Below are 23,427 nucleotides of genomic sequence, written 5' to 3'. Positions count from 1 at the left end.
AAAATTCTGAGCCCTGTTGTTAAGCCCTATGCAAAGAACCTTCCACACAGCACCCCCTTTTTACCTTCCACCACCCTAGGAGGTCATACTACTGCTCAGAGAGGTTAAATAACTTCCCACAAGGTGATACAGCCATGAGTCCCCGCGGAGGCAGGACCCCCATCCCCCCACCCCGGTTTTCCCGACCAGAGAAGAGTGGGTGGGAGCCGCATGGAGGGGCTCGGGGTGGGGCGGGGTGGTCCTGGGAAAGGACTGGATAAGACCTCCAGGATGTGTGCCCCTTCTACTTCCTGAAGAGAACCCAGCCCCCGGCAATGGCAGCCCTGACAAAGTGAGGGGCAATCCTGTGGCGGATGGGGGGACTTCGGCTCCCCCTCCAGAAAGGCCCTGAGAGAAATCCTAGCTCGGTGCTTCATTTTCTTTAAGCTGCTGACACCACGCAGGCACCAGGTCCCAGGAAGGCGTGCGAGAAGGCCCGTGTCCCCCTTCTTGGGGGCCACTGAGCGCAGTCAAGCTGCACTCCCACCAGCCTGATGCCAAGTGCAGGACCGGCAGGTGGCCCGAGGAGGCCGCTCATCACGGAGGCTGTGGGAGGCCAGTGCAGGTCCGGGTCATACTGACTTCGCTTCCTGTGCTCACGGGGCCCCTGTGGACATGACCTTCCGCCCTGAGCCCTGGTCTGCTGGGCCAGCCCCCCTCCCACTGTGTAGAGGACTCAGGTGAGGGGAGCCCAATGTGACCACCCAAAGTTGCTGGTGAGTGGGTAAGGAACAGGAAGGCCCAGGCCCACAGAGAGAGCTGAGCCTGGGGCAGCTGCTGGCTCCCCGACCCAGGGCAGAGGGGACCTCTGAAAGTCACCATTTATCCCCCTCGCCCCCATCTCCCAGCACCCAAGGGCCCGAACTCCTCTCATGAAGTCTGCGGCAGACTCCAGCCCCAAGATTCTTGCAGATTCAATACTCCATCACAGATCTGGGTTTGTTTTTATATAAAAATAACAGTTTTCCCTAAATTTTTGCTCTAGGAAAACATGCCATGCTGTGTGGCTTTATGTACCATCCCCCAGCCCTGGTCCTGTTTGGCCAAGAGCCATGGCCTTAGGGCTGCCAAGCAGACAGGTGAGGGGGCTGAGGTGAAGACAGCAGATCCAGAAGGGTGGGCAGGGCCCCCTAGGCCAGGTGGGGAGGGGGGCAGGGGGGCGGAGGGGTCAAGCCTGCCTGGGCCAGCTTGGTGGCAGCCGGGGCCCTGCATGCTGCCCTCACTGGTGGAGGTAGGCTTCCAGCCAGACGTCGCCAGACTTCTTCAGGGATCTAGGAGGCAGAGATGGGGTGCATGTGTCGACTGCAAGATACTACCTCCTTCCCCCCAAGACAGTGAGGGTGGGTGGACTTGTCCCCATTCCTCTAGGGCAGGAGGCTGGCGTGGGGGTGGGGGTGGTGCAGAAGGGTCACTGGGAGAGGCCTTCGCACTGTTCCCTTGCCCCAGGTAGTCGCCCCCCCGCACACATGTCCCCATCTCTGCTCACATGGCGCCTTCTCAATACCACCTACCCTGCCACCCTATTAAAAACGCAAGTCCTGCCTGGCTCTCCCATCCCCTTGCCCGCTCCCATTCTTAGGTTTCATGGTTTTGTTTTGCCAAAGCGTTAACTTCTCTTCCCACATTTTCTGTACTTATTTTAACTGCGTTCTTTTTCCCCTACTAGGATGTCAGCTCCAGGAAGGCAGGGATCTCGGCCTGTTCTGCTCATAGCAACTGATGCATCGACAGCCCTCAGGACAGGGCCTGGGCCCCCGACAGGTGCTCCCTAAACCCGGCGGAATGAGAGAACCCTGGGAAAGGAGGGAGGGCACAGGCTGAAGACAGAAAGTTTGATCAGAAAGGCCTCGAGGGCGCCTGGGTGGCTCAGTTGGTTAAGCGACTGCCTTCGGCTCAGGTCATGATCCTGGAGTCCCGGGATCGAGTCCCACATCGGGCTCCCTGCTCGGCAGGGAGTCTGCTTCTCCCTCTGACCCTCTTCCCTCTCGTGCTCTCTCTCATTCTCTCTCTCTCAAATAAATAAATAAAATCTTAAAAAAAAGAAAGGCCTCGAGTGCCAGCTCTTGGAGAGGGACCCGTGTGGGCTCAGAGAGCCAGGTGCCCAGGAAGGGGCCCCAGGGGAGCCACCGTGCATGGAGGGCCCTTACCCAATGATGTCCACCAGGGCGGTGAGGAAGGGCTTCACCTCGTACTTGAGGCCATGCTTGGCACACAGTGCCTTGACCAGTGGGGCCACCCTGCGGTAGTTGTGCCTTGGCATCGTGGGGAAGAGGCTGGGGGGGGGGAGAGTGTGGGCTGGCACCTGAGGTGAGGGGGTGCCGGAGGGAGCCCCCACCCACCCATCACCTCCCAGGCCTCCAGGGAGTCCGGGGCTTATGTCTTGGCCTCCCCGGGGAAAGACTGGACACAGGGGCCCCTCGTCAGCCCCTGGGCTCAGGACTCACTCCCACCCCCATGGGGCCTCCAGGGCCCGCGCTCACTGGTGCTCAATCTGAAAGTTGAGGTGCCCGCTGAACCAGTCAGTGAAGAGCGAGGGCTCCACGTTGCAGGTGGCTGCCAGCTGCCAGGAACGGGTGGGGCACTGGTGAGACAGGTGGGCAAGGGGCCCGGACCTGGCAGCCCTGCCAGGGCCCCCATTCCCCCTAGCGGGGACATGGCCCGGCGGCACCCCAGCGGCCCACCTGAGAGCTGGCCCAGTCCCGGTGCTTCTCGTGGCCGATCTCCTTGGGGATGTGGTTCATCTGCGTGATCCACACGAACCAGTGGCTCTCCAGGACCCTGTGAGGGGAGGCTCAGGCACTGCCCGTGTCCAGCTCACCACTTGGATCAGACTGGGCCTCGGTTTCCTCATCTACGCCACGGGATTGCAGTAGCCCCTCCCCCGCTGGGCAAAGCAGGGGCCATTGCTCGGCGGAGCCCAGAGCAGCCCTGCTCGTGAGGGTGGCCATCCACGGGGCCGCTTGTAAGCCAGGCCACGTCCCCCAGACCCACTGTCCCTGGGATCCTGCCACTCATGTTCCTCAGCCACCCAGGGAGGCAGCCCTGCTGCCCCCATACTGCAGATGGGGACGTGGAGGCTCTGAGAGCGGAGGGCTGTGGTCGGGGTCCGTGCTGCCTGTGTGTGGCCTCTCCAGCTCGCTGCCATTCCAAACCCGGCCGTACCTGACGGCAACGAAGAGGAGCAGGGCCCCAGGGAGGCCATAGAAGGGACTGTAGCACAGGAAGAAGCGCGAGTAGAAGCTGGCGGCCCAGAGCAAGTCCTGCGGAGGAGGGGAGAGGAGCACAGAGGCCCCGAGGCAGCCGGGAGCGGGAGCTGGGGTCATCCACCCCTCCTGCTGGCTGTGCCTCGGAGCCCTGCACGGGTCCCTGTCTGCCTCCGGGCCTCGGTTTTTCTCAGCAAGGTAAAGGGACAGGGTCCTTGCCTTGCCAGCCTCATGGGACTGACTCTGGAGGGGAAGTGCCATGGGGGGACCCCTCTGTGGGAGACAAATGCCTGGCAGAGTCGGCCCAGGGGATCCCCACCCCGCGGGAGGACACCCCGACTGGGAGAGACCCCCAACACACCCCGTGCACACTCATGCGCACGTGCGTGCGCGCGCGCGCGTACACACACACACACACACACACACGTGTATCACAGCGTCCCGTGCACACCTGTTTGCATTCGTGGGCAGGGCTGCCCCCTCGTGCCCCACCTCCTGCTGCCACAGCTGGCTTCCCTAGGAGACCCGAGCAGAGCCCCCACTCACCGTCCACCGCATGCACACCAGCATGTAGGCCAGATTTTCCACTTCAAAGTTCACCAGGGTGAGCAGCGGCGGGCCGACTGCAAGGGGGCACAAGGGGGCTCAGGAGGAGCAGGGCTGGGGTGCCAAGCAGGACAGGCTGAGGGTGGACATCCATGGGGCTTAGGGAGTTGGGGAGCGAGGAGCTGTTTTCCCGGGAACACCTGTGGGACCTGGTGCCGGTCCCCTCCAGCTGGGTGACCTCACATCACCCACAAGGCCTAGTCCACGAGGAGGACTTGTCACCTTCCCTTGGCATCTGAGCCTTCTGCAGGCTGGGGCCAGCTTCCCACGTCCTGACCCTTAAACCCTCACCCTGGCCGCCCCAATGACTGCCCTAATGCTGTAGGGCTCCGGAGCCCCCTGGTGTGAGTGCAGGAAGGAACTCTGAACGCTTCGGGCAGGGCAGGGCCGTGGCGGCCTCTGGCGAGGGGACAGTCAGGCCTGGCTGCAGGCTGGGGTGACGGGGGCTGGGAGAGGCCTCCAGGTGCCGTATGGAGGGAGGTTTAACAAGTGGGCCCCTGTCTCGGGAGGCGGTGGCAACCCCTGTCCAGGGTTGGCAGGCACGGTCCCAGGCCCCACTGTGCCCCCACCTCCGAAGGACGCACGGACACTCACTCAGGAAGAAGTATAGGTGCTGGTGGTTGTAGGGTAAGTACCGGCGCTTCTTCTTGCCGTACTGTGGAGACAGCCGGGACTGGAGAGAGCAGCCCGCCAGGCCCTGCTCCTCCCAGGTCGGTGCAGGGGTCTGGCTGGGGGCAAGGCAACCCTGGGTTCTGGCCATTGGGCCCATCCCCATCCCCCCAACAGGTTGGCAAGGAGGGAAGGGGAGCCCCTCGGGCGGGGGGCTAGGCCTGGAGTCAGGGGCGGGGGGAGCTGGGTCAAGGGCCAGGTCTGGGCTACAGCGAGGGACTCAGTGGCCACAGTCCCCCACCGCCCAATGAGCTGCATGCCCAGCCGAGTGAGTCCATATTCTCCCCCACACACCTCAATGGACGACTCCCCCAGGAGGAAGACGGGTGCCACGGTCACATCTGGGTCCTTGTGGAAGATGTTGGGCTTGGCGTGGTGCTGGAAATGGCGGAAGTTCCACCAGTGGGCTGAGAAGCCCTGTAGGGGTGAGAGGGGCTCTCAGGGCAGGGGCCGGGTCCGCCACCCCATGCCTGCACACTTGCACAGACCCGGCGAGACACCCCCCAGCTCAGCCCCTGGCTCCCGACCACCCGCCTCCACCCTCACCTTCAGCTGCCCCATCACAAACTGCTGGGCCACGTGGTTCCACTGGGACTTCTTGAAGACCGAGATATGGCCCAGGTCATGCTGCAGACACCAGCACTGGGCCTGGGGGCAGGAGCAGGGTTAGGAGCCGGCGGGAGGGAACCCCGGGGGGCCCAGCACTGGAGCCCCAAGGAGACCTCCCAGGTCCCAGGGCACCCCCACAGCTAATGTTGTGTTTTAAGACCCTGTGTGCCATCTTCCTCTTTTTAACAGATGAGGACAACTGAGTTTCGGGAGGCCTAGGGGCTTGCAAGTCTGTCATGGAGCTCGTTTAAAATGCAGCTTGACCTACAGATACACGCCTTTTGGGAACCTCTGCTGCTCATTCATTCATTCGTTCATTCACCCAGCAAATATGTCCAGAGTGTCCTGGTGTGCCAGGCCCCGTATCTACTAGATAGTTCAGGTGGCGGCAAAACAGTGCTGGAGTCACCTGGGAGGTGGCCAAGACAAGGGCAGCAAGGGTGCTGGGCACCCAGCCTGGGCCGAAGAGGTAGATGAGGAGCCAAGCGAGCACCTCCATGGCCAGGATATGGCCCAGCAGGAGAGCGAAGAAGGCGGGCTTCGCCTCAAACAGCTCCATGTCCTCAGCCACCCGGCGCAGGGCGCGGAAGTCCTCGACCAGCTGGGCCTGCCACGGTGGAAGGGCTGGTCGGCTACAGAAGCAAGCTCCCAGTGGTCCCCAGGAGCCCCCAACAGCGACCCATGCCTCAGCCAGTCCCAGTGTGAGACCCCGGGGGTGCAGCTGGAGGGACGGAGGGGCGAGAGCACCAGCCGGGGAGCTGGCCGGTGGCAAAGCCTCGCCCCACAAAAGGTATGGGGCACATGAGAAGCAGAGAAAGCCAGAGCGGGGCGAACCCTTACAGCCCAGTGCGTCCAAACTCTCAGTGTAGATGGGGATACTGGGCCCAGAGCAGGAAACACCAGCAAATGCTGGCTCAGCCAGCCCCGCAGCCCCGGGTTCCTGCAGGTGTCCCCCTAGCTCCACCTTCAGCTACCTGCCCAGGGAGGGATGGTAAACCCAGCCTGGGCCCCTGGGGGCGATGTGGACGGAGTTGCTCCTGGCGATGCCCCCCCCAGCTCCCCCCTCCCCCCAGCTCACGTCCTGGGCTCCATCCTGACTAGGCTCCTCCGGGGCCAGCTCTCCAATCAGCAGGGGCTGCAGGAACCTGCGCACGAAATTGAGGTCCTGGTGGAAGGCGTGGAAGGCATCCTGAAGGAGAGCCAACAGTCAGGGGGACAGACAGACAGACAGCCGCGGCGGCCCCCAGAGGCAGCAGGCAGACAAGGCAGGGGGAGGACCGTGGATGGCAGTGCGGGGCTCCAATGGATGGAGACGCAGCTGTTTTGTGGTCACATAAATAGGGCCAAACGGGTTGACCTTGCCCACTGGCCTGGCTGGGTCCTCCCCAGGCCCTGGGCGTCCTGCTGGAAACGCCTCACCTGCCAGGCCCCAGCTGCTTCCGCCAGCGGGCGGCGGGGGCAGGGGGTGGGGTTTCCAAAAATCAGGCAAGGGCCACACAGACTGAGTTCTTAGGCTTGCAAGGGAGACACTGAAAAGTTAAACATTTGATTTTAAAAACAGAGGGGGAAAATACCACTTTTTTTAAAAAAGCAAATGAAGTAAGTATTGCACATTCCCGTGATTCTGTAACAGCTGGGGGTGGGGTGCAAGGCAACAGGGGTTAGAGGGCCAAAGCCAAAGTGCTAGGGCCCAGGACCAGTGAGGAAGCCGGCCCAGGCAGCTCTGAAATGTGAGCAAACTGGGCTCCCTTAGTCTTGCTGATCAAGTCCTGGTGCCACGGGCTCGTTGTTCTTCCCAGTTCTTCACTGGATCTTTGTCCCTGGACTTTCAGAGGCTCTCTCTGAAGAAACTAGCCCTCGCCACCCAGCTGCCCTGACCAGGGACTGCGGTGAGAGGCTGTCCCGGAGGGCCTGGGGAAGGGGACCGCTGGCTGCCAAAGGAAACAGCTTTGAAGAAGGCTGAGAACACACCCGGCCTCCTATTGTTCCCTTGCTAACAAGCCTTCCAGCTTCTGGGGGATGTTCAAACGGACAGCTGGGCCCCTATACTTGCTACTGGACATCCCACGCGGTCCTGGGGGGAGGAAGCACTGCAGGCCCCTCCAGCCCCCACTTAGAGGCCACACCTGCAGGATCCCCCCAAGGGGTCCCTTTTCCTTTTGTGTGCTCTCTTGCTGGCCCGGAGCAGCCTAGAGACGGGATCGGGGCGGGGGGGGGGGGGGTGGGGGGGGGAAGCTTCTGCAATAACCTAGGCCCTGGGGAAGGTGATGTGGGGGCCCTTTCCTGAGCTCCTAAGATGGGAGAGAGAAGGTGGAGGGGAGACTGGCCCCACAGGAAGCTGCCTGGCCCGGGCCTCCTGGGGAGCCGGGAGGGAAGACAGCTCTGGGGCTCCGGCTGACCCCACTTGCTGTGACCTTGAGCGAGTCTGTCCTCCTGCTGGGACCAGGCAGAAGAGGGCAAGACTCCAGCCCCTTTCTGGCTCTGGACTCAGAGCATTAACTTTTTTTGTTTTCTTAATTTACTCTTTTAACCATTTTGAAGTATTCAGTTCAGTGGCATCAAGTGCATTCACACTGCTGGGCGACCACCGCCACAACCCACCTCCGCAACTTTTTCAATCTCTGCCCCCACGAAACACTGACTGCCCCCCCTCCCCAGCCCCCGGCAACCACCACTCTACTGTCTCTAGGAATTCGACTACTCTAGGGGCCTGTGATAAGAGGAATCAAACATATTTGTCCTTTTGTGACTAACTTGTCACTCAGCATCTTGTCCTCAAACTTCAGCCATGTTGTAGCAGGTGGTAGGATTTCCCTCCTTTCGAAGGCTGATGAGCACTGACTCTGATTCCTGCTTGCTTCCTCTAAAACTCCCCTGGCAGCACAGAGCTCCCCGGCCCCAGGATTTCTTCCCTCCTCTTCCAGCCCTTCTCCCCCAGCCTCTGTGTTCTGGGGCCACCCTGGCGCCCAGCAGACCCCCAGATGCTCCAGGGCCGTGCTCCGGAGCCGGGCTGCTGCAGGAGCAGGCCAGCCTCCTGGACTCTTTCCCTGGGTCCCGATTCCCCCAGGCCAGGCCTGGGGATGCACCGAGGCAGAGGGCCACCTGAGGGACTTCCGGCCAGGTTTATCCCCTGGCGTGACAAGGGGAAGTGCGAGTCCCCAAAGGGCCGGTGAGAAAATCCCACAGCTCACAGACAAGGCGCCGGCTGATGAGAGGGGATGGGCAGGGCTGTGGCAGGTCCTTGGAAAGTAGGTGGGCACCGCTGAGCCTGTTCTTCTTCTTTTTTAAGATTTTATTTATTTATTTGCGAGAGAGAGAGGAGAAAGAATCTGAAGCCAACTCCAAACTGAGTGTGGAGCCCGATGCCGGGCTCAGTCCCACAACCATGAGATCATGACCTGAGCCGAAACCAAGAGTCGGACGCCCAACAGACTGAGCTGCCCAGGTGCCCCGAGCCTGTTCTTTTCATGCTCTCAGTCCCAACAAGGTGCATTGCTGGCCTCAGACCAAAACCTGATGCACCAGCAAACAGCTTTTGCTGGAAAACTCGCCAGGGCCACGTGACCAGATCCTCTCTGGGCCACTGCTTAAGAACCCAGGGGCTGGGCAGAAGACTCAGGGAGGTTAAGCCACTGACCAAGGTCACACAGCTCCATTTGATGGAGATTAGACCAGAACCCAGTCTGACTGTAAAACTGTGCTCGGGGCGCACTCAGCCGTAGCCCCAGGGTGACCACTCCTGGGCCAGAGAGGAGGCAGTGGGTCTCCTGGGCAGGGGGTGGAACGTGGCCCTCACCACGAAGCTGGCCACCATCCCACAGAGCCAAGGACCTGGCTGCTCGGAGCCTGGACTGTGAGGCACAGGAGGGGGGTCCTGGCGTTTCTCGGGCTGCACTGCCTGAGGAGACCCCACCCTCACCTACCCCTGGTGCACCTGGAAACATCCTACGGTCCTCCCCCACCTAATGTGCCAAGGGTGTCACTCCAGGTCTCTCCCGCGGGCCTGGAACAGAGCTGGGCGAGGCTGCTAGCGGCAGTGACAGGCTCCGTCCGCAGGGCTGTCCCCAAGGGCCTGGCAGAGCCGGGGCTGGAGAGCAGTTGTAAGAGGACAAGAGCCAGCCCTCCACAGCCCGCAAGGCAGGGTTACGTAAGAACCATTTTACTGGGCCGGAGGCTCAGCGTGGTAGGGGCACCCGCCCAGGCCACAGTTCGTCATGGCAGGGCGGGGGTTTGAACCCAAGTAGCTCTGGGATGTCCATGCCCTCCCAGCCCTGCCTGGGCTCCCGGAGGGGCTCCTGCCCTGCCCCACCGCCCCTCGTGAGCCCCGAGTAGCAGCCAGCTAAGGGGCGGGAGTGGGGGGCTCTGCGCCAGCCTGCTGGGGACGGCCTCCGAGCAGCAGGACGAGCCGAGCCGGGGAGGACAAGGTCGCACGCCCCTCCACTTCGTATCTCCTCAGTAGGACGGCAGAAACCACCGGCGCCCGTCTCTCGGGGCTGCCGGGAGGACGGAGTCAGCGCAGGCCCTTACGGGGGCCTGGCGTTCGGCTCTGGCCGAGCACCCCGCTGGCCCAACGTGCCCCTCTCCCGAGTCCGCTGGGGTTTAGTGGCCTCCAAGGGCGGGCCTGTGGGCGTCGAGGTAGGAGAGTGGCGTGCACCCTGCCAGCTGGAAGCTGGGGAACAGGGACACAGTGGGGAGGGGCAAGCATTCCTGGTCACTCCCCGAAGGATCGGGGATGTTCCAGATCAGGAAGGGAATGGAGCAGGGCTGCTGGGGGCTCAGGTGGTCTGGGTCTGTCCTTGCGGCCTCCTTAAGCCTCTCTTGAGTTGTGACAATGGGGGGGGTAAGCCTCAGGGGGTACCCCGGCAATCCCTCCGCCTGTCCCTCTCCCGGGTGGGAAGGTAAAGGAGGCCCTCATGCCCAGCACGCATGCTCCTTCCCATCCCCCGGCCCCAGCACTCCTTATCGGAGCCTGTGGGGAAGTAGTAGCAGGGTCCCCGTTTTACAGACGAGGACACGAAGACACAGAGGCCAAAGGGCGCCGAACTCTGAACACGGCCCATCCACCTCCCACCTGTGCAGGCCAGCCCAGCGCAAGGACAGACCCTCCCAGAGAGACGCTCCCGGTGCCCCTGGTGATGGGCCGGTACCCACATTAGGGTTCCACCCAGCACCCTTGGCTTCACAAGTGTCAGGCACCCCAAAGGGGCCAGGCCGTCTGACACGTGGCCCTTTCTCCACCACCACCACTCTCCCACTCTGGCTCTTCCTAGCTGTTTCGTGGGAAACCACAACGCTTGGGTGCCCTCGGCAAGAAAAGCAGAGGGCCGCCAGGGTGCGGGGGCCACCAGCGTCCCTACATCTGCACTGTGTTCCTGCCCAGCACTCCCCCAGGGCAGGAGCCTGGCACTACAACTACCCTGGGAAGGAGCCTGAGGGGGTGGGGACCCTGCAGAAACCACCCACGGAGCCCAGGGAGGTCACACTCCATGGAGAGTGCTGTCAGGCAGCCGGGTTATGCGGGCAGCCAGCGTGGTGGGTGGGAAGAACGTGGGCTCTGGAACCAGGTCCCCTGCGTTCCTGGCCAGCCCCCTCTGACCAGCCCCCCTCCCTCCAGAGCCTCCCATCTGCCCCACCTCCCCCCAGCTCCGACCTAGACACAAACCCCACTCTCCAAGCCCAAGGACGAAGGCCCTGCCCTTTGAGGGCCCCAAGAAAGTCCCTTCATGTCACCCACATTCAGCCTGTCTCCTCATTTGCAAAATGGGCCAACACTCATACCTGCCTTCAGTGCGTTGTTGTCTGAACACCCCCTGAAGCTAACTCCTAATACCACCCCCCTGGTGCACCTGGGCCCCGAGCAGCTCCTGCCTTCTGCCCTGGCCATGCCTGCCCTTCAGAGCCCAGGTGAATGGTCACCTCTTCTGAGTGACCTCACCTGGGAGACGGTAGGTCCCCACCGTCTCCTTCCTTAGCCTCCTGCCCTTCTCCTGGAGGGCTCTGCCTTCCCCTTCACATTAAGGATCCTTTCAAAGGTATCTCAGATTGCCCTGGCTTCCCTGCTCTGCCCTCCAAGATCCCCTTAGAATAAAACCAAAGTTCTGCTTTCAGGGACACGGAAGCCCAGTGGGAGCCAGCTCCCCGTGACCTCTGGACCTCACTGCCTGCCCCTCTCCCCACTACTGCACTCCAGCCCCGCCGATGTCCTTGCTGTTTCTTGAGTACCTTCCCACCTCTGAGTCTCTGCTCTAGCTCAACCCTCTGCCAAGGAACTTTGTCCTTGCAATGTTTTGTTCGCGGCTGTATCTTCAGAGGTTAGAACAGAGTTTGGTGGATACGGTATGCTCACTGAATATCTATCTGCTGGTGGGTTTAATGATTCAGTAAGTGAAGAATGAATGAATGGAAAAAACCCAGTTAAGCCACAGGGCAGCATGTTTAAGAGGATGGGCTATGGATTCACATCTCAGACCCTGCCACTTAATTTCAAGTCACTTTCCTTTTTTGAGCTTCAGTTTTCCCATCTGTAAAGTGGGAAAATCACTAGTAGTACCCGCCTCATAGGGGTATCCTGAGGATTAGAAGAGTATCTATAAATCAAACGTTGAATTTGGAGCCCAGCACATAGTAGGTACTCAGTGCCCAGCCCTGGTATACTTCTGACCAGCCAACAGCCGGGCCTCGCCCTTCCCTGGCTGGCTCAGCTAGTCTCAAGCCGGGTTATGCGGGCAGCCAGCATAGGCAAACCTGGCTCAGGGCCCAGAGCACTCTCCCCAGGGTACCCAGCTTTGTATCCCAGGATGGCCACAGGCTGACTTCATGGCACAGGAACTCTGGGAATTTCCTGGCAGGAAGGCTTCTGTTGCCTGGACATGAGAACAGCTGATGGGCGGCTGGGGCTAAATGAGCGTTGGGGAGGGAAGACAGCTCTAGCACAACAGCTGCCCCACCCCTACCTGTGCTCCGGGGCCTGGACTCGACCACGCACACCATCTGTCATCTGTGCTGTGGGCCTATCAGAGACAAACGTTGGGGTCCCCCACCCCCCAGCCACCTCAGAACCCCTTTGGCCCGAACAGACCAGGTATCTCTGGCAACTCCGGCCCAGTGTTTGCAGCCCTGAGGAAGCTCAGACGGCCCCAGTGCAACTCCTTCCCATTCCAGACCGGGATAGAACGAGACAAGGCCACCCAGCCCAGGGGCGGCTATGCCCTGGCTAGTCCACTGCCCTGTGTGGTTTGCAGGGCACAACTCATGCTTACCAGCCAGCCACACGTACCAACCAGGAGCCACTGTGTGGCAGCCCCAGGGCCACAAAGTTGAGAAGGCACGGTCCTGCCCGCAGGCAGCTGACGGTCTGGCTCAGCTCTCCCCACTTTACAGATGAAGAAACTGAGGCTCAGAGGAGTAACACCTGGTTCAAGGTCACTCAAAGTCTCCAGTGGCAGAGCCAGGACCCAGCCCCAAGGAGCAGACAGACTGCTTTTTGGAAATGGGAAACAGAGCTTACTGGCGATGAACCAATGTGAAATCTGTCAGACGGAGGTCTCGGGGTCAAGTGCTAACTGTATGATGGGGTTCCCATGTGGGAGGCCCCCAGCACCGGCCTGGGCACCAAGCAGGAGCAAGTAATTGAGAAATGCTCTATGTCATCCTTCCCCTCTCCTGCCTCCATCCTGCCCCTCAGCTCCAAGGTTGGGGTGGCCTTGAGGGTGGTCAGGGTCGTGGCACCTCACCCCCCCAACCCCCAAGCAGAAATGCACACACGTACAACCACGCACACAAATGTGTGCAGCGCACACGCATACAGGCCTGTGTGTGGTCACACACTTATTAGCCCCCAGTCATCTTCAACTCCACGGCCACCACCTGGCCCATGGACAAGGCTTTCTGTCACGTTCTAGACTTTCAGGAGGCTTCTGACTCTAAACCCTCAGCTTCTTAGGGTAGAAATGGGGAAGAAAGACCTTTTCCCTTAAGAGTTCATGGAGATGGCCCAACCCAGCAGCCCTGGTGAACAGGGACACTGACCTCCTGGGACAGAACACGACTTCTGCTGCTGCTTAAAGTTCTGCCAGTTAGGGATTCATCTCCTCATATCTTGAAGACTCCTGGTACTCAGGGTGGCCAACCCAGAATTTTAGACGGTCAAGGCAGAGCATCGTGGCCTCAACTTGTCGTCTCCAGATGGGGGACTGCTGGACTCCAGCCAGACAGTCCCAGGGGACCAGGCCACATCTCTCCTTGGCAAGACATGTCTAGACATGGGCTGGGAAGGGGAAGTCGGGGTCCCCCAGCGCCAGCCTATCCCTGGGGTGACCATGCTTCCCGAGGAGGCCCACCCAGCCTGGCTGGCAAAGTTCTCCCACGTGTAGCTGCCAGCCCAGGAGAGGTGAGTCACTGCCCCTCAGAGCAGTTTACAGTGGCTCTTGCGAAAGCCACAGACCTCTGGGCCCTGCCCAAGCTTTGCTGCCCAGACTCCAGCGTCTGGTGGCACATCCCTGCCAGTCTCCCGGGGGGACCCCACCCTACCCCTGGCACTCAGCAAAAGGAACCTGGCCTGGGGGACCCAGAACTGAGAGGAGAAGCTCAGGACACAAGGAGGGCTCCTTGAGCATGACACACCCACCTCTGAGAGCCCCTTACTCCTGCACAGACCCGCTCTAGCCCGGCCCGGCCCTGTGGCCCGTTGTGCAGGTCCTCCATGCAGAGACCTGGCCTCCTTACTCCACATCGGGGCCCTGGCTTGTCCATCCCAATCCTGGGTCCCGGACCAGGAGATCAAAGGTCAGCGAAGAGTAGAAAGGATGCCAGACCCCACAAGTAGAGAGGGTCCCAGTGCCCATGACCAGGCCCCAGCCAGCGCCAGGCTCCACCCGGCCAGCGGTGGGCTTCCTTACCGTGGCGTCCTCCGCGCCGTGGTGGCCAATAAGGCGGCTGCCCCCCGGGTGCCGCTGTGCCCAGCGGCTGATGTCGTAGACGCGACGCTCGATGACCAGCCACTTGTCGCCCGGCAGGTTGTGCTGGCGGATCTGCTCCCAGCGGAAGGTGGGCAGCGGCGCCCCCGGCTGCGCGGGCGCCTCGCCGGGCTCCCCGACGCCGCCCATGGCTGCGTGCGAAAGCCCTCGGGCCGCCGGTACCTTGGCGAGGTCCGCCAGAGACCCCAAGGGCAGCGAGTCGCGGCCCCGGGGGCGTCCTCCGCCGCCACCGGCTCCTCCGCGGCCCCGCCCTGCCGCTGCGGCCGCCGTATGAGCGTGCGCCTCCCCAGCTCCCGGCGCAGGGAACTTTTCCCTCCCTTATAACAGCGCTGACAGCGCCCGCCTCGCCTCCTCCCCTCGCCCGGCCGCGCCGGCCCGCCCCGCGCCCGCTCCAATCCCCGCACGGCGCCTCGGCCTCCATTGGCTGCGCCGCGCTCGGGCCGGCGAGGGCGGTGTCCGGGCGGGCCCACCCCGCCCGCGGGGGCCGCGGCCACCAAGCCGGGCGCTGCCGGCTCCCGGCTCCCGGCTCCCGGCTCCCGGCTCGCGGCGCCCGGCGGGCGGGGTGGGGGGTACGGGGGAGGGACGGGGACTTTACACCCTTGACCGGTGCGGCCTTGCCCTCGGGGCCCAGGTCTGCGCCAGCGGGGCTTGGAACCACAGTCTGCGCACACGGGGCTTCCAGCCACGCGTCCAGGAACGTTCAGTCTTGAGCGCACGGAGGTGGGAACGCTGCCTCGGGGTGACTGTAAACAGCTTTCAAACAATCGGCCCCGAGCGTCTGCGCAGCGAGGCCGCCGTCGGGGCTGAGCGACCGGCCGCGCCAACCGGCCCGGCGCGGGGCGGTCTGCGGGGAGGAGGTGGGGGGGGGGGGGCGTGGTCTTCCTGCCGCTGGGGCTGCAGGGTGGGGATGTGGAAGGGGTTCAGGAGCACCGGCATCGGTAGCGGGGCGCTGTCATTCACTGGCTGCTCTGCCTGTTACAGCACCTCCCCATTTTTACTTAAATAAATTCATCCCTTTTGAGAGTGTAAGGTACTCCCCAAACTACTTTTTGTGTGTTTTTGAGATAGACACCTGTTCCTAGAAGCGAGGCGTTCACACTCGACATGAAATGCAATCAGGCCAAGGTTATGCTGCGGGCCAGCGGGGGTATGAAACTCGAGCACAGCAGGATCCCCGGAGAGCCTGTTAAGGCAGGACCGCTGCGCTCCCCACCCGGGTGGGATTCAGCAGCGGTGGTTTGGGGGCGGAGTATTGCATTTGGAACAGGTTCGCAGGGGGGTGATGCTGCTGCGCTGGTTCAGGGAATGCACTTGGAGAACACGAAGTATATTTCTCCGATATGCTAACCTTTTATCTTGGTTTAACAATTTGTAGGAAATCACTAAAGCTAGTATTTGTGGGGCAGGAGGGCCAGGGCGCCAGGAAGGGCTGAAGGGGCTTCTGGGTTCTCCTTGGTACCAAGAGACCTCTATTTGGTTGCCAAGACAACCGTTAAGGCCTTGCCGCACCATGGCCCTGGGCTGCCTGAGCACTGAGGTGTCCTTGAACCCCCAGCCTGAGCGTGTGTGTTGGGGGGGTGGGGGGCAGCAGAGGTGTGTGTGGCTGGCGGCTGAGGTGGGCGGTGACTGCAGATACCCCTGCTGCCACCATGTTTGCAGGTGAGCTCAAGGAGAGGGGGCAGGCTCTTACAGGAACTGAACCTCCTGCCCCAATCTCCAGCCCCTCCACAAGGGGCGTGGCCTCCACCCCAGCTTCAAGCAGCCCTCAGGGTTCAGATGCTGACCCCTGCGGCCTTCCCTGGGCCCCGACCTGGTCTCAGCCACACGCAAGGCCGCTGGGGGACTGGAGTGGGTCAGAGCCTCCACTTGCCCCAGCTGCTCCCAGACAGATGAGGAAAATGAAGGCCTGCACAGGGTTCCCCCAGGCCATAAAGCAAGGACAGGGCTCTGGGCGGTGCCGCCCCTCCAGCCACTTGATCCTGGCAAGGAGAGAGTGGTGGTCAAGGTCTCCTGACGCCTGTCATCGTGTTCCTGTTAAGTCCTGAACTGTGTGTCTCTTTCTCAGAGTGGAACCAACAGCTGCCCACACGATTTCTCTGCAGGCCTCGGGGCCTTCCGTAGGTGGCTTTACCCCTCCAGGCTTCAACCCAGTGGACCTTGCAACTCTCCTAAAATCACGGGCTCCGGGAGAACTTGAGACTCTATTATCCCCCTCCCCGCACCTCCCTGTCAGGGAGAGGCTCCACTTGACATTCCTGAGCTGCCATTGGGCCACCGCCAGGAATGGGGCTTAGGCAGGGGGAGGGGAGAACTAGCCAAAAGGCACGGGAGGGTCTGGCCAGCTGGAGCATTTTGGGGGGAGGGTGCCTGCTTGAGGTTGAGCCCCTCCAACCCGTGGCTGGCCCCTGGCCCAGAGCTTCTCCTGGCCGTGAGCTGACACGTCTCTCGTGGGACACACTCAAGTCTCCAGCCCCCATGGAACCAGTAGCCACGGTCAGGGAGCTGAGTGATACTTGTGCAGACCAGCGGGGGCTGGGGCAAGCGGCAGAGGTGTGGCGGTGGCCCAGTTGGGGGGACGTGGGGAAGCTCTGGACCTACCAGAAAGAGCAGTCCTAAAGCCCAGGCACTGTGTGTTCTCAGCAGACGCACAAAGTGGACTCAAGTCAGAGCTTTGCCACTTGGCTTTGAGCTAAAGCTCGCCACACTGTGGGTTTGGTTATTAGGCCCTGGACACAACTCGTTGCGATGTGAGGGGGGCCGGGGGCCACAGAATGACAGAAGAGCTGTCCGACCAGCCACGAAAGTCTCACCCCGGAGGCATCGCTCTGGTGCGCAGTAGGGCTCCTCAGGATGTCCAAGGCCAACAAGCATATGAAAAGATGAGGTCGAGGGCATTAAGCACCGAAGAAATGCACATCAAAACCACAGTGAGCTATCACCTCACAGGCAATTATCAAAAAAACACCAACGTGACACGGGTTGGCAAGGATGTGGAGAAACCGGAACCCCTGTGCGCTGTTGGCAGGATCATAAATTGGTACGACTTCTGCGGAAGACGGTCTGGAGGTTCCTCAGAAAACTGAGGACAGAACGGGGGCATATCACTGAGCCAACCCGCCTCTCGGTAAATATCCAAAGGAACTGAAAGCAAGGCCTCGAAGAAATCACGGCTCTCCCGCATCCCTGGCAGCATCATTCACATTAGCTTGTAGGTGGGAGCAACCCACATGTCCATCAAGGGATGGAAGGGCAAAGAAAGTGTGGCACGTACAGACGATGACAGGAAGTTAAGATGGTAAACTGTGCTTTTTACCCCAGTGAAATGAAAAAGGGGGGGAGGGGCTGCAAAGGTCACGTGGTCCAATCTTCCCAACCCATGGAGGAGCAAACTGAGGCCCAGACAAGAGCCCCGTGGCCCAGGTACACAGTCCCGGCAGCATCCAGTCGGGGCAGGCTTTGTGGATGGTAAAACGTGACACAGCAGAGCAATGTGGAAGGCCCGCTCGCGCGGGCTCAGGCTCGTGGCCACCGTTGGAGCTAGCTTTTAAGAGGTGACCACAGATGCCGGGAGCACTTAGAGAGTTGTCTAGAAAATTCACTTAAGAGGAACAACTCCTGTCCGGCTGATGTCAGTTAAACCTCTCCCAACTCCAAGAGCCAAAGCCCTAAGCCCCTCCCTCCATAGGGCCCCCAGTCACCCCCAGAAGCCTGAAGAGCAGGGGTGGGGGAGCAGCTGTAACCCGGTAAAAATGTGGGAAACAAGCCTAATGAAAATGCAGCTCTGCCTCTGCCTGAGACTCAGTTTCTACATCTCTGAAAAACAAAGAAGGGCCTCATCCAGCGTCAGGCACAAGGCAGGTGTCTAATGCAAGGAGTCCTGGGTGCTGGCTCTGGAGCTGGGCTCAGGCATCCCTGTCCTGGGGTCACCCTCGACTATGTGTCCTCTCAGTACCTCAGGGGATTTATCTGCAAAATGGGGAAACAGTAGTACCTCATGGGGATTTCTCTGAGGGTTAAGTGCACCGGTTCGTTTAAAGGGCGTGGAGCCAGCCCTGGGGCTGATGTTAGTGCTCAGATACTAAGCTACTGTTGGGAGGTCCTGAGGCCAGATTGTGTGTCCCTGGGTCCCTCACAAGCACCCCACCCACTGTTGTTTGCCCACCACAGCCCCGCCTTGGCCTGACAGGAAGTCCTGTGCTGGGGGCGGGCCGAGCGAGTCTGGGCTGTGGGACCCTCTGCCAGGGCTCTGAAACGTGGCCTGGTGTCTCCTTGGCCCTGGGGGTGGCTCGTCCAGGGGCACAGAAGCTTCAGGGCCCAGACGTTCTTTCTCTTTCTCCCCCAGCTGACCCAGGACTGACCGAGGGGAAGGCAGAAAGAGGCGGGTATGCAGGAGAGGATGTTGGGATCAGCCCGTGAGGAAGTGGGGGGAAGGAAGGGGGAATCTGCAAGGCAGGAGACCAAGAGCGAAAAGGCTCCTGGCTAGAGAGGGTGATAGGGTTGGGTGGCCTTGACAGAGTCCTGGCTGGCCCACAGCCGGCCTGAGGCCTCGGGCCAGTAGGGACCCCCTCACCAGCCCCAGTACACACTGACCAGAAGCTGCTATGCTCCCCCCCTCCCCCCGGGAGCCCCACGGGCCTGGACCCACACCCCTACAGGTGGGCAGGGGATCTGGAATCACAAGAAAGCTCCCCAGGTCCACACCTTGCTAAGAACCTAGCGGCCTTATCCCTGCCTGCGCTGCTGGCAGACATCACCAATCGATCCCGCCACTGTCCAGCTCTCGCCAGGCAGCCTCGAACTCTAACCTCCCGTTAGACAGACACAGGGAGACCAGAGGGTGATCTGCCCCAACGAGACAGCGCGAGGGACAGCCTCAGCACCGCTGCTCTCCCCACAGCAGGCCCCTCGGCAGAAAGCCGGGCTCGGCCCTGATAACCCACAGCCCCACGGACCGCTGGAGAGGCCTTGAGTGGTACTCCCCACAGCAATCCCTTCAGGATTTGGGCCTAATCCCAAGCACGAGGGCGGGCTAGGGAAGGATTTGGTTTCATTCCTTCAGATGCCCAAGCCTTGGCCCGAACCCCAGGGCGCAGGAGTGAAGGCACGTGGCACCCAGCCTCTACCAACAAAGCCTTCCTTTATTAAATAGAGATCGTGTTACATTCCATTCAAAGGAGGAAATCAGCTGTGGTGAGGGATGTGTTCAGGTTGGACCCCAGTCCCAAGTGGGCTGTGAGGGGTGAGGAGGGGCCTGGGGCCTGCCCATCCTACCCCAGTCCTGCGTGCAGGGCTTGGCGGCCTCAGCCCCCATTGTCTGAAAGGCCACCCACAGCTGAACACAGACACGGGTGTCCTGAGGCCCTGTCTGTGTTTTACTTTGGGAGAAAAGTATCCTAATCCTTCCAGCGGTGGTGGGGGCAAGGCCCCCCTGAGCACAGAGCTCAGATGCGGGAGGGGGAAGGTCAAGTGCAAGGAGGAGGGGCCCTGATCCATCTTAAGAACAGTTTGGGGGCAGTTCTCAAGCAGATCCAGGTTGGTGTGCAAGTCCTTGACAGCCCCTTGTGGCCCCACCGCCCCGCGGACACTGGAGAAGGGGGGGGGGTGGCAGCTGGGGGCAGTCTGACAGGGAGGCCACCTGGGAATGGATGAGGGATGGCCACCAGGGGGTGCTGGTGGCCCAGGACTTGGGACCAGAGGTTGGGGGGGGGATACCCTGGAGGTCAGGCCACCCAGCACGGCCCCTTTCTGAGGACATGGCAGCAACAAGGCACCTGCAAGCAGCAGCTCCCAGGCCCGTAAAGGGGGTGCTGCCCCAGGTACCCCCTCCTAAGGGCTGAGCCCCTGAGTATGGGTCCAAGCTCCTTGGTCTTTGGCGCTTTCTTGAAAGTCCGCTGGTGGCTGTGTGCCACTGATGAAGGGAGAAGCGTCGGCTCATGAGGTCCTGTCCGTCCTGGGACAAAGGTTTGGTACCAGCTCAGCAAGGCGTCCGCAGCCTGGCCATCTGTCCATCTGCTCAGCTTCTGGCTCAGGGCCGGCTCCAGGACCCTGTCTTCCTGTCTGTCTGTGCTGGGGCAGGGGTCAGCTGCTGCTGAGAGCCCCCCTCTAGGCCCGGGCCATGCCCTAGGCCTCCTGGGGGAAGAAGCCGAGCTTCGCCAGCGACATCTCCTTCCGCAGCCTCGTGATCTCCCAAAACATCGGCTCCGCTGCAGGCGGAACGAAGGTGGACAGCTCAGGGACAGGGTCACCTCAGGCAGATGGCCAGGCCCCTCTCCCCTGGCTTTGGGCAAGGCAGCTGGTAGGCACCTAGGGCTCCCCCAGCCCCCCAGCACAGATGACCTCAGTGAGTGGCCTGACCTCTCTGAGGCTCCACACTGAGGCCTTGCAAACTGTTGAGTGCTGAACAAACTCTGCACCACCATGCATCGCCCCCACAGCCCAGCACCGACATGCATGAGCGCACTGCCACGCCTTTGGCGGGCCACAAATGCTTCCCAACCCCATCTCCCTGGGGTCTCAGAGACCCTGAGCCGTCAGCAGAGCCACGGGGTCAGTCCAAGTTCCCCTCCAAGGCCAAAGCTTGATGCCCAAGCTGGGGAGGAGAGGCTCAGACTTCGAACTGACAAGCTTGGTGGAGCGGGATGCTAGGCCTTGCAGAACAGGGGTAGAGGGGACAACAGGTGGATGGAGGACCCGCTAGGCGGGCAAGGGTAAAGTGGGAGGCGGCAGCTGGTGTCAAATGACCATGAGGAGGCCACCCCGAGTGGGGAAGAGATCCACAAGGGACACCCCATCGTGCAGGGCTTCCAATGCCAGGCCGGTAACAGGGAGCAGTCCCCACAAGCCCCGGGGCCTGGGAGAAGTTTCTGGCTGGGAGAAGGCAGCGGGACCTGGCAGAGCCTGGCAGAGTCTTCCCCTCTGTTCAGGTAACAAAGCGCATAGGTTGACCCCTCCGCTGCTGCGGACCCGCCCGCTCCCTCCCACGGGCCAGCCCCGCCGGCCACCAGGGGGCGCTCACCTTCCTGCCGCACCAGGCCTTGCTGGATGTAGCGGATGTACGTGAAGAAGTTGCACACTGCGGTGATCTGGGGGCAGAAGCGGGGAGGCTGTGACAAGCCAGCCCTCACACTTGGGGTCTCCCCAAAAGCCAGGGCAGATCAGAGACCAGAGTGGGAAACCCCATGTCCCATCAGAGCCAGACAATGCTCCCTCAATTGAACAGGGCTGGGCTCTAAAATTTAATTCCCCGGGCGTCTGGGTGGCTCAGTCGGTTAAGCGTCTGCCTTCGGCTCGGGCCATGATCTCAGGGTCCTGGGATCGAGCCCCGAGTCGGGCTCCCCGCTCAACGGGAGAGTCTGCTTCTCCCTCTGCCTCTGCCCCTTCCTCCTACTCCTGCCCTCTCTCTCTCTCCCCCTCATTCTCTAATAAAATCTTTAAAATATATATATAAATAAAATAAAATTTAATTACCAACGGTAGTATTAGTACTACTCCCAATAAAAACAGCAGCAGCAACTAACATTTGATCCAGCACATGCATCCAGTGAGGCAGACATGCTTATTATTCCCATTTTACACATGGGGAAAACAGAGACTCCAAGAACAAAGCTACCAGACAACAATTACCGAGCCCACAGAGACAGTAAGTGGCTGAACTGGAAGGTGAAACCAGGCGGCCTGCCCTTGAATCCACGCTCATCCTGAGGGGCCTGCCTGCTCTGCATGCTGGAGGCCCTGGCCAACCAGGCCTTGGCCCAGTGCTCTTGGTAATGCCAGGATAGGCAGGGGGATCAGAAGCTGCTCACTGGGGCTGCCCTGGATCCCCGGGCCTGAAGCCCTCAGCCTGGCCTGAGGCCTGCTCCATGCCCTACGCTGGGCACCGCGGACCCCAAGTTGGCTCAGACGTGGGCCCTTCTACGAAGACTCTCCTACTGCAGAAGAGGGTGCTGCTGGCACCCTGCCCAGGCCCCTTCCCCAGGCTGGGGCCCCTCTCCCCATGGCTGAGAGTGTTGGCCACTAAGGGCTCATGGGTGCCCCCTGTACCCCCTAGCCCGGCATACCACAGCCAGGGGGGTATGGCTGGGGGCTGGCTGGCAGGCGGTGTAAAAAAGGCCAGCCCCTGGCCTCTGGGTGGAACCCACCCTGGGCTCCAGAGCCCCCATGGATCAGGTTGCAGCCAGATTCCAGCTGAGGCTACACCCCCCCGTCTGCTTTCCTCAGTCCTCCTAAGAATGGCATAAAATCCTCATCTGAGGCTCCGCTTTTAGGGAACCCGGCCAGAGACAGGGCAGAAGGTGGCCGGCAGCCGTGCCCCAAAAGCACCTACTCAATGTCCAGCGCCCCGGGGGGAGGGACGCTAAGTGTGTGGGGGCCCACAGGGTCCAGAGTTCCGGGGGGGGCGGCTCAAACACATAGAAATCCTTGCCAGCCAGGAGGACAAAGTGGGTGCAGGGGGGTGGTGGCCCGGGCAAGCGTGAGACAGGGGTGCCCCAGAGGGGACTAAGCTGGTGCGGCTCAGGAGGGACTGTGGTGAGGTGGCCAGTGGGCCCCCATGGGAGGCTGGCGAGCAAGGAGAGGCAGGGAGCAGTGGGGTTCTCTCCCCAGGGCTGTCCTTTGGGGACGGAAACCTCTTCTCCCTACGGATGCCACATTCCTTGGTCTCTTCAGGGTGGGGACCACCTCCCAAACCTTCACACCATTCTCGTCTCCCATCCCAGCTCTGCCCAACGCGGGGACATGCAGGCCTTTGGAAGAAACAAAGTTCTACAGTGTTTTTTCGTTTTTATATCTATCGATATGGTTTTGCTGGGCACAGAATGTCTGGTGAGGCTCCTTCTGTTGAGCCCTGGTGGGGATCGGACAAAGGCCCCTGGAGAGGGCTCTGGGCACAGAGGCACGGGGCAGAGGCTGCAGGGAAGGCGGACTGGGCTCAGGATGGGGAGGCCCCAGGTCCAGGTCACACACCCCCCCCTTTCTAAGGCACAGACTCTCCATCTGCAAATGGAGCTCAGCTCGCTGCTGTGGAATGTTTCGGGACAATACACTGGACACCCTGTGGAAGCTTGTCGGGACCAGACAAGCTGCCTAGCAGCGGGGCCATCTGTCCACCTTAGTCTCTATGAGCAGCCTCTAGTAGGTCAAGGGCAGGAGATGGCTCCTACAAAAGGGCCCAATTAGCAGTGTGCACCAAGCTTCAGAATCCTCTAACGCATTTTCTTTGGTTCCTTACAATCCTATGCACAGTCTGTGAGGGGACCGAGGAACGGGGCCACCCCGCCCTTATCCCCCAACTTGGGGAGGTCCACTGACCCAGCCTGGGCCACTCGGCA

At 61.2% G+C, this 23,427-nt stretch overlaps 2 protein-coding genes across 12 annotated transcripts in view; both read right to left on the bottom strand.

Annotated features, from left to right (window-relative positions):
- Positions 1-967: 967 nt before the first annotated feature.
- Positions 968-14,407, bottom strand: FADS3 (fatty acid desaturase 3). Its single transcript, XM_025878714.2, has 12 exons — positions 14,024-14,407; positions 6,205-6,315; positions 5,536-5,733; positions 5,064-5,165; positions 4,812-4,934; positions 4,443-4,503; positions 3,789-3,865; positions 3,202-3,299; positions 2,721-2,817; positions 2,520-2,599; positions 2,187-2,312; positions 968-1,310 (listed from the first exon to the last, which is right to left on the bottom strand). The coding sequence occupies exons 1-12, from the start codon at positions 14,228-14,230 to the stop codon at positions 1,259-1,261; spliced, it is 1,332 nt and encodes a 443-aa protein (XP_025734499.1). The 5' UTR covers positions 14,231-14,407; the 3' UTR covers positions 968-1,258.
- A 4,814-nt stretch (positions 14,408-19,221) lies between these two features.
- RAB3IL1 (RAB3A interacting protein like 1) overlaps positions 19,222-23,427 on the bottom strand; it is a 42,885-nt gene continuing 38,679 nt past the window's right edge. For all 11 annotated transcript variants that reach the window (XM_073883616.1, XM_073883615.1, XM_073883620.1 and 8 more), the window contains 2 exons: positions 21,117-21,183; positions 19,222-20,304 (listed from right to left, as the gene is read on the bottom strand). In XM_073883616.1, coding sequence (XP_073739717.1) covers positions 20,222-20,304; positions 21,117-21,183 — 150 coding nt within the window. In that variant the 3' untranslated portion in view covers positions 19,222-20,221. The remainder of the gene's footprint in view (positions 20,305-21,116; positions 21,184-23,427) is intronic.

This window comes from Callorhinus ursinus, unplaced genomic scaffold (genome assembly GCF_003265705.2).
Source record: "Callorhinus ursinus isolate GAN/ISIS: 27379988/994484 unplaced genomic scaffold, GSC_fseal_2.0 scaffold51, whole genome shotgun sequence".
NCBI lineage: Eukaryota > Metazoa > Chordata > Mammalia > Carnivora > Otariidae > Callorhinus > Callorhinus ursinus.
The sequence above is the reverse complement of the archived record's forward strand: the minus strand, read 5'-3'. Positions and strand labels throughout refer to the sequence as shown.

Coding starts and splice junctions, on each gene's coding strand:
- FADS3 (XM_025878714.2), bottom strand. CDS start 14,230: ATGGGCGGCGTCGGGGAGCCCGGCGAGGCGCCCGCGCAGCCGGGGGCG. Junction 6,316..14,023: donor ACGGCGCGGAGGACGCCACG/GTAAGGAAGCCC, acceptor GCTCTCCTTCAG/GATGCCTTCCACGCCTTCCA. Junction 2,818..3,201: donor CTCCTCTTCGTTGCCGTCAG/GTACGGCCGGGT, acceptor CTCCCCTCACAG/GGTCCTGGAGAGCCACTGGT.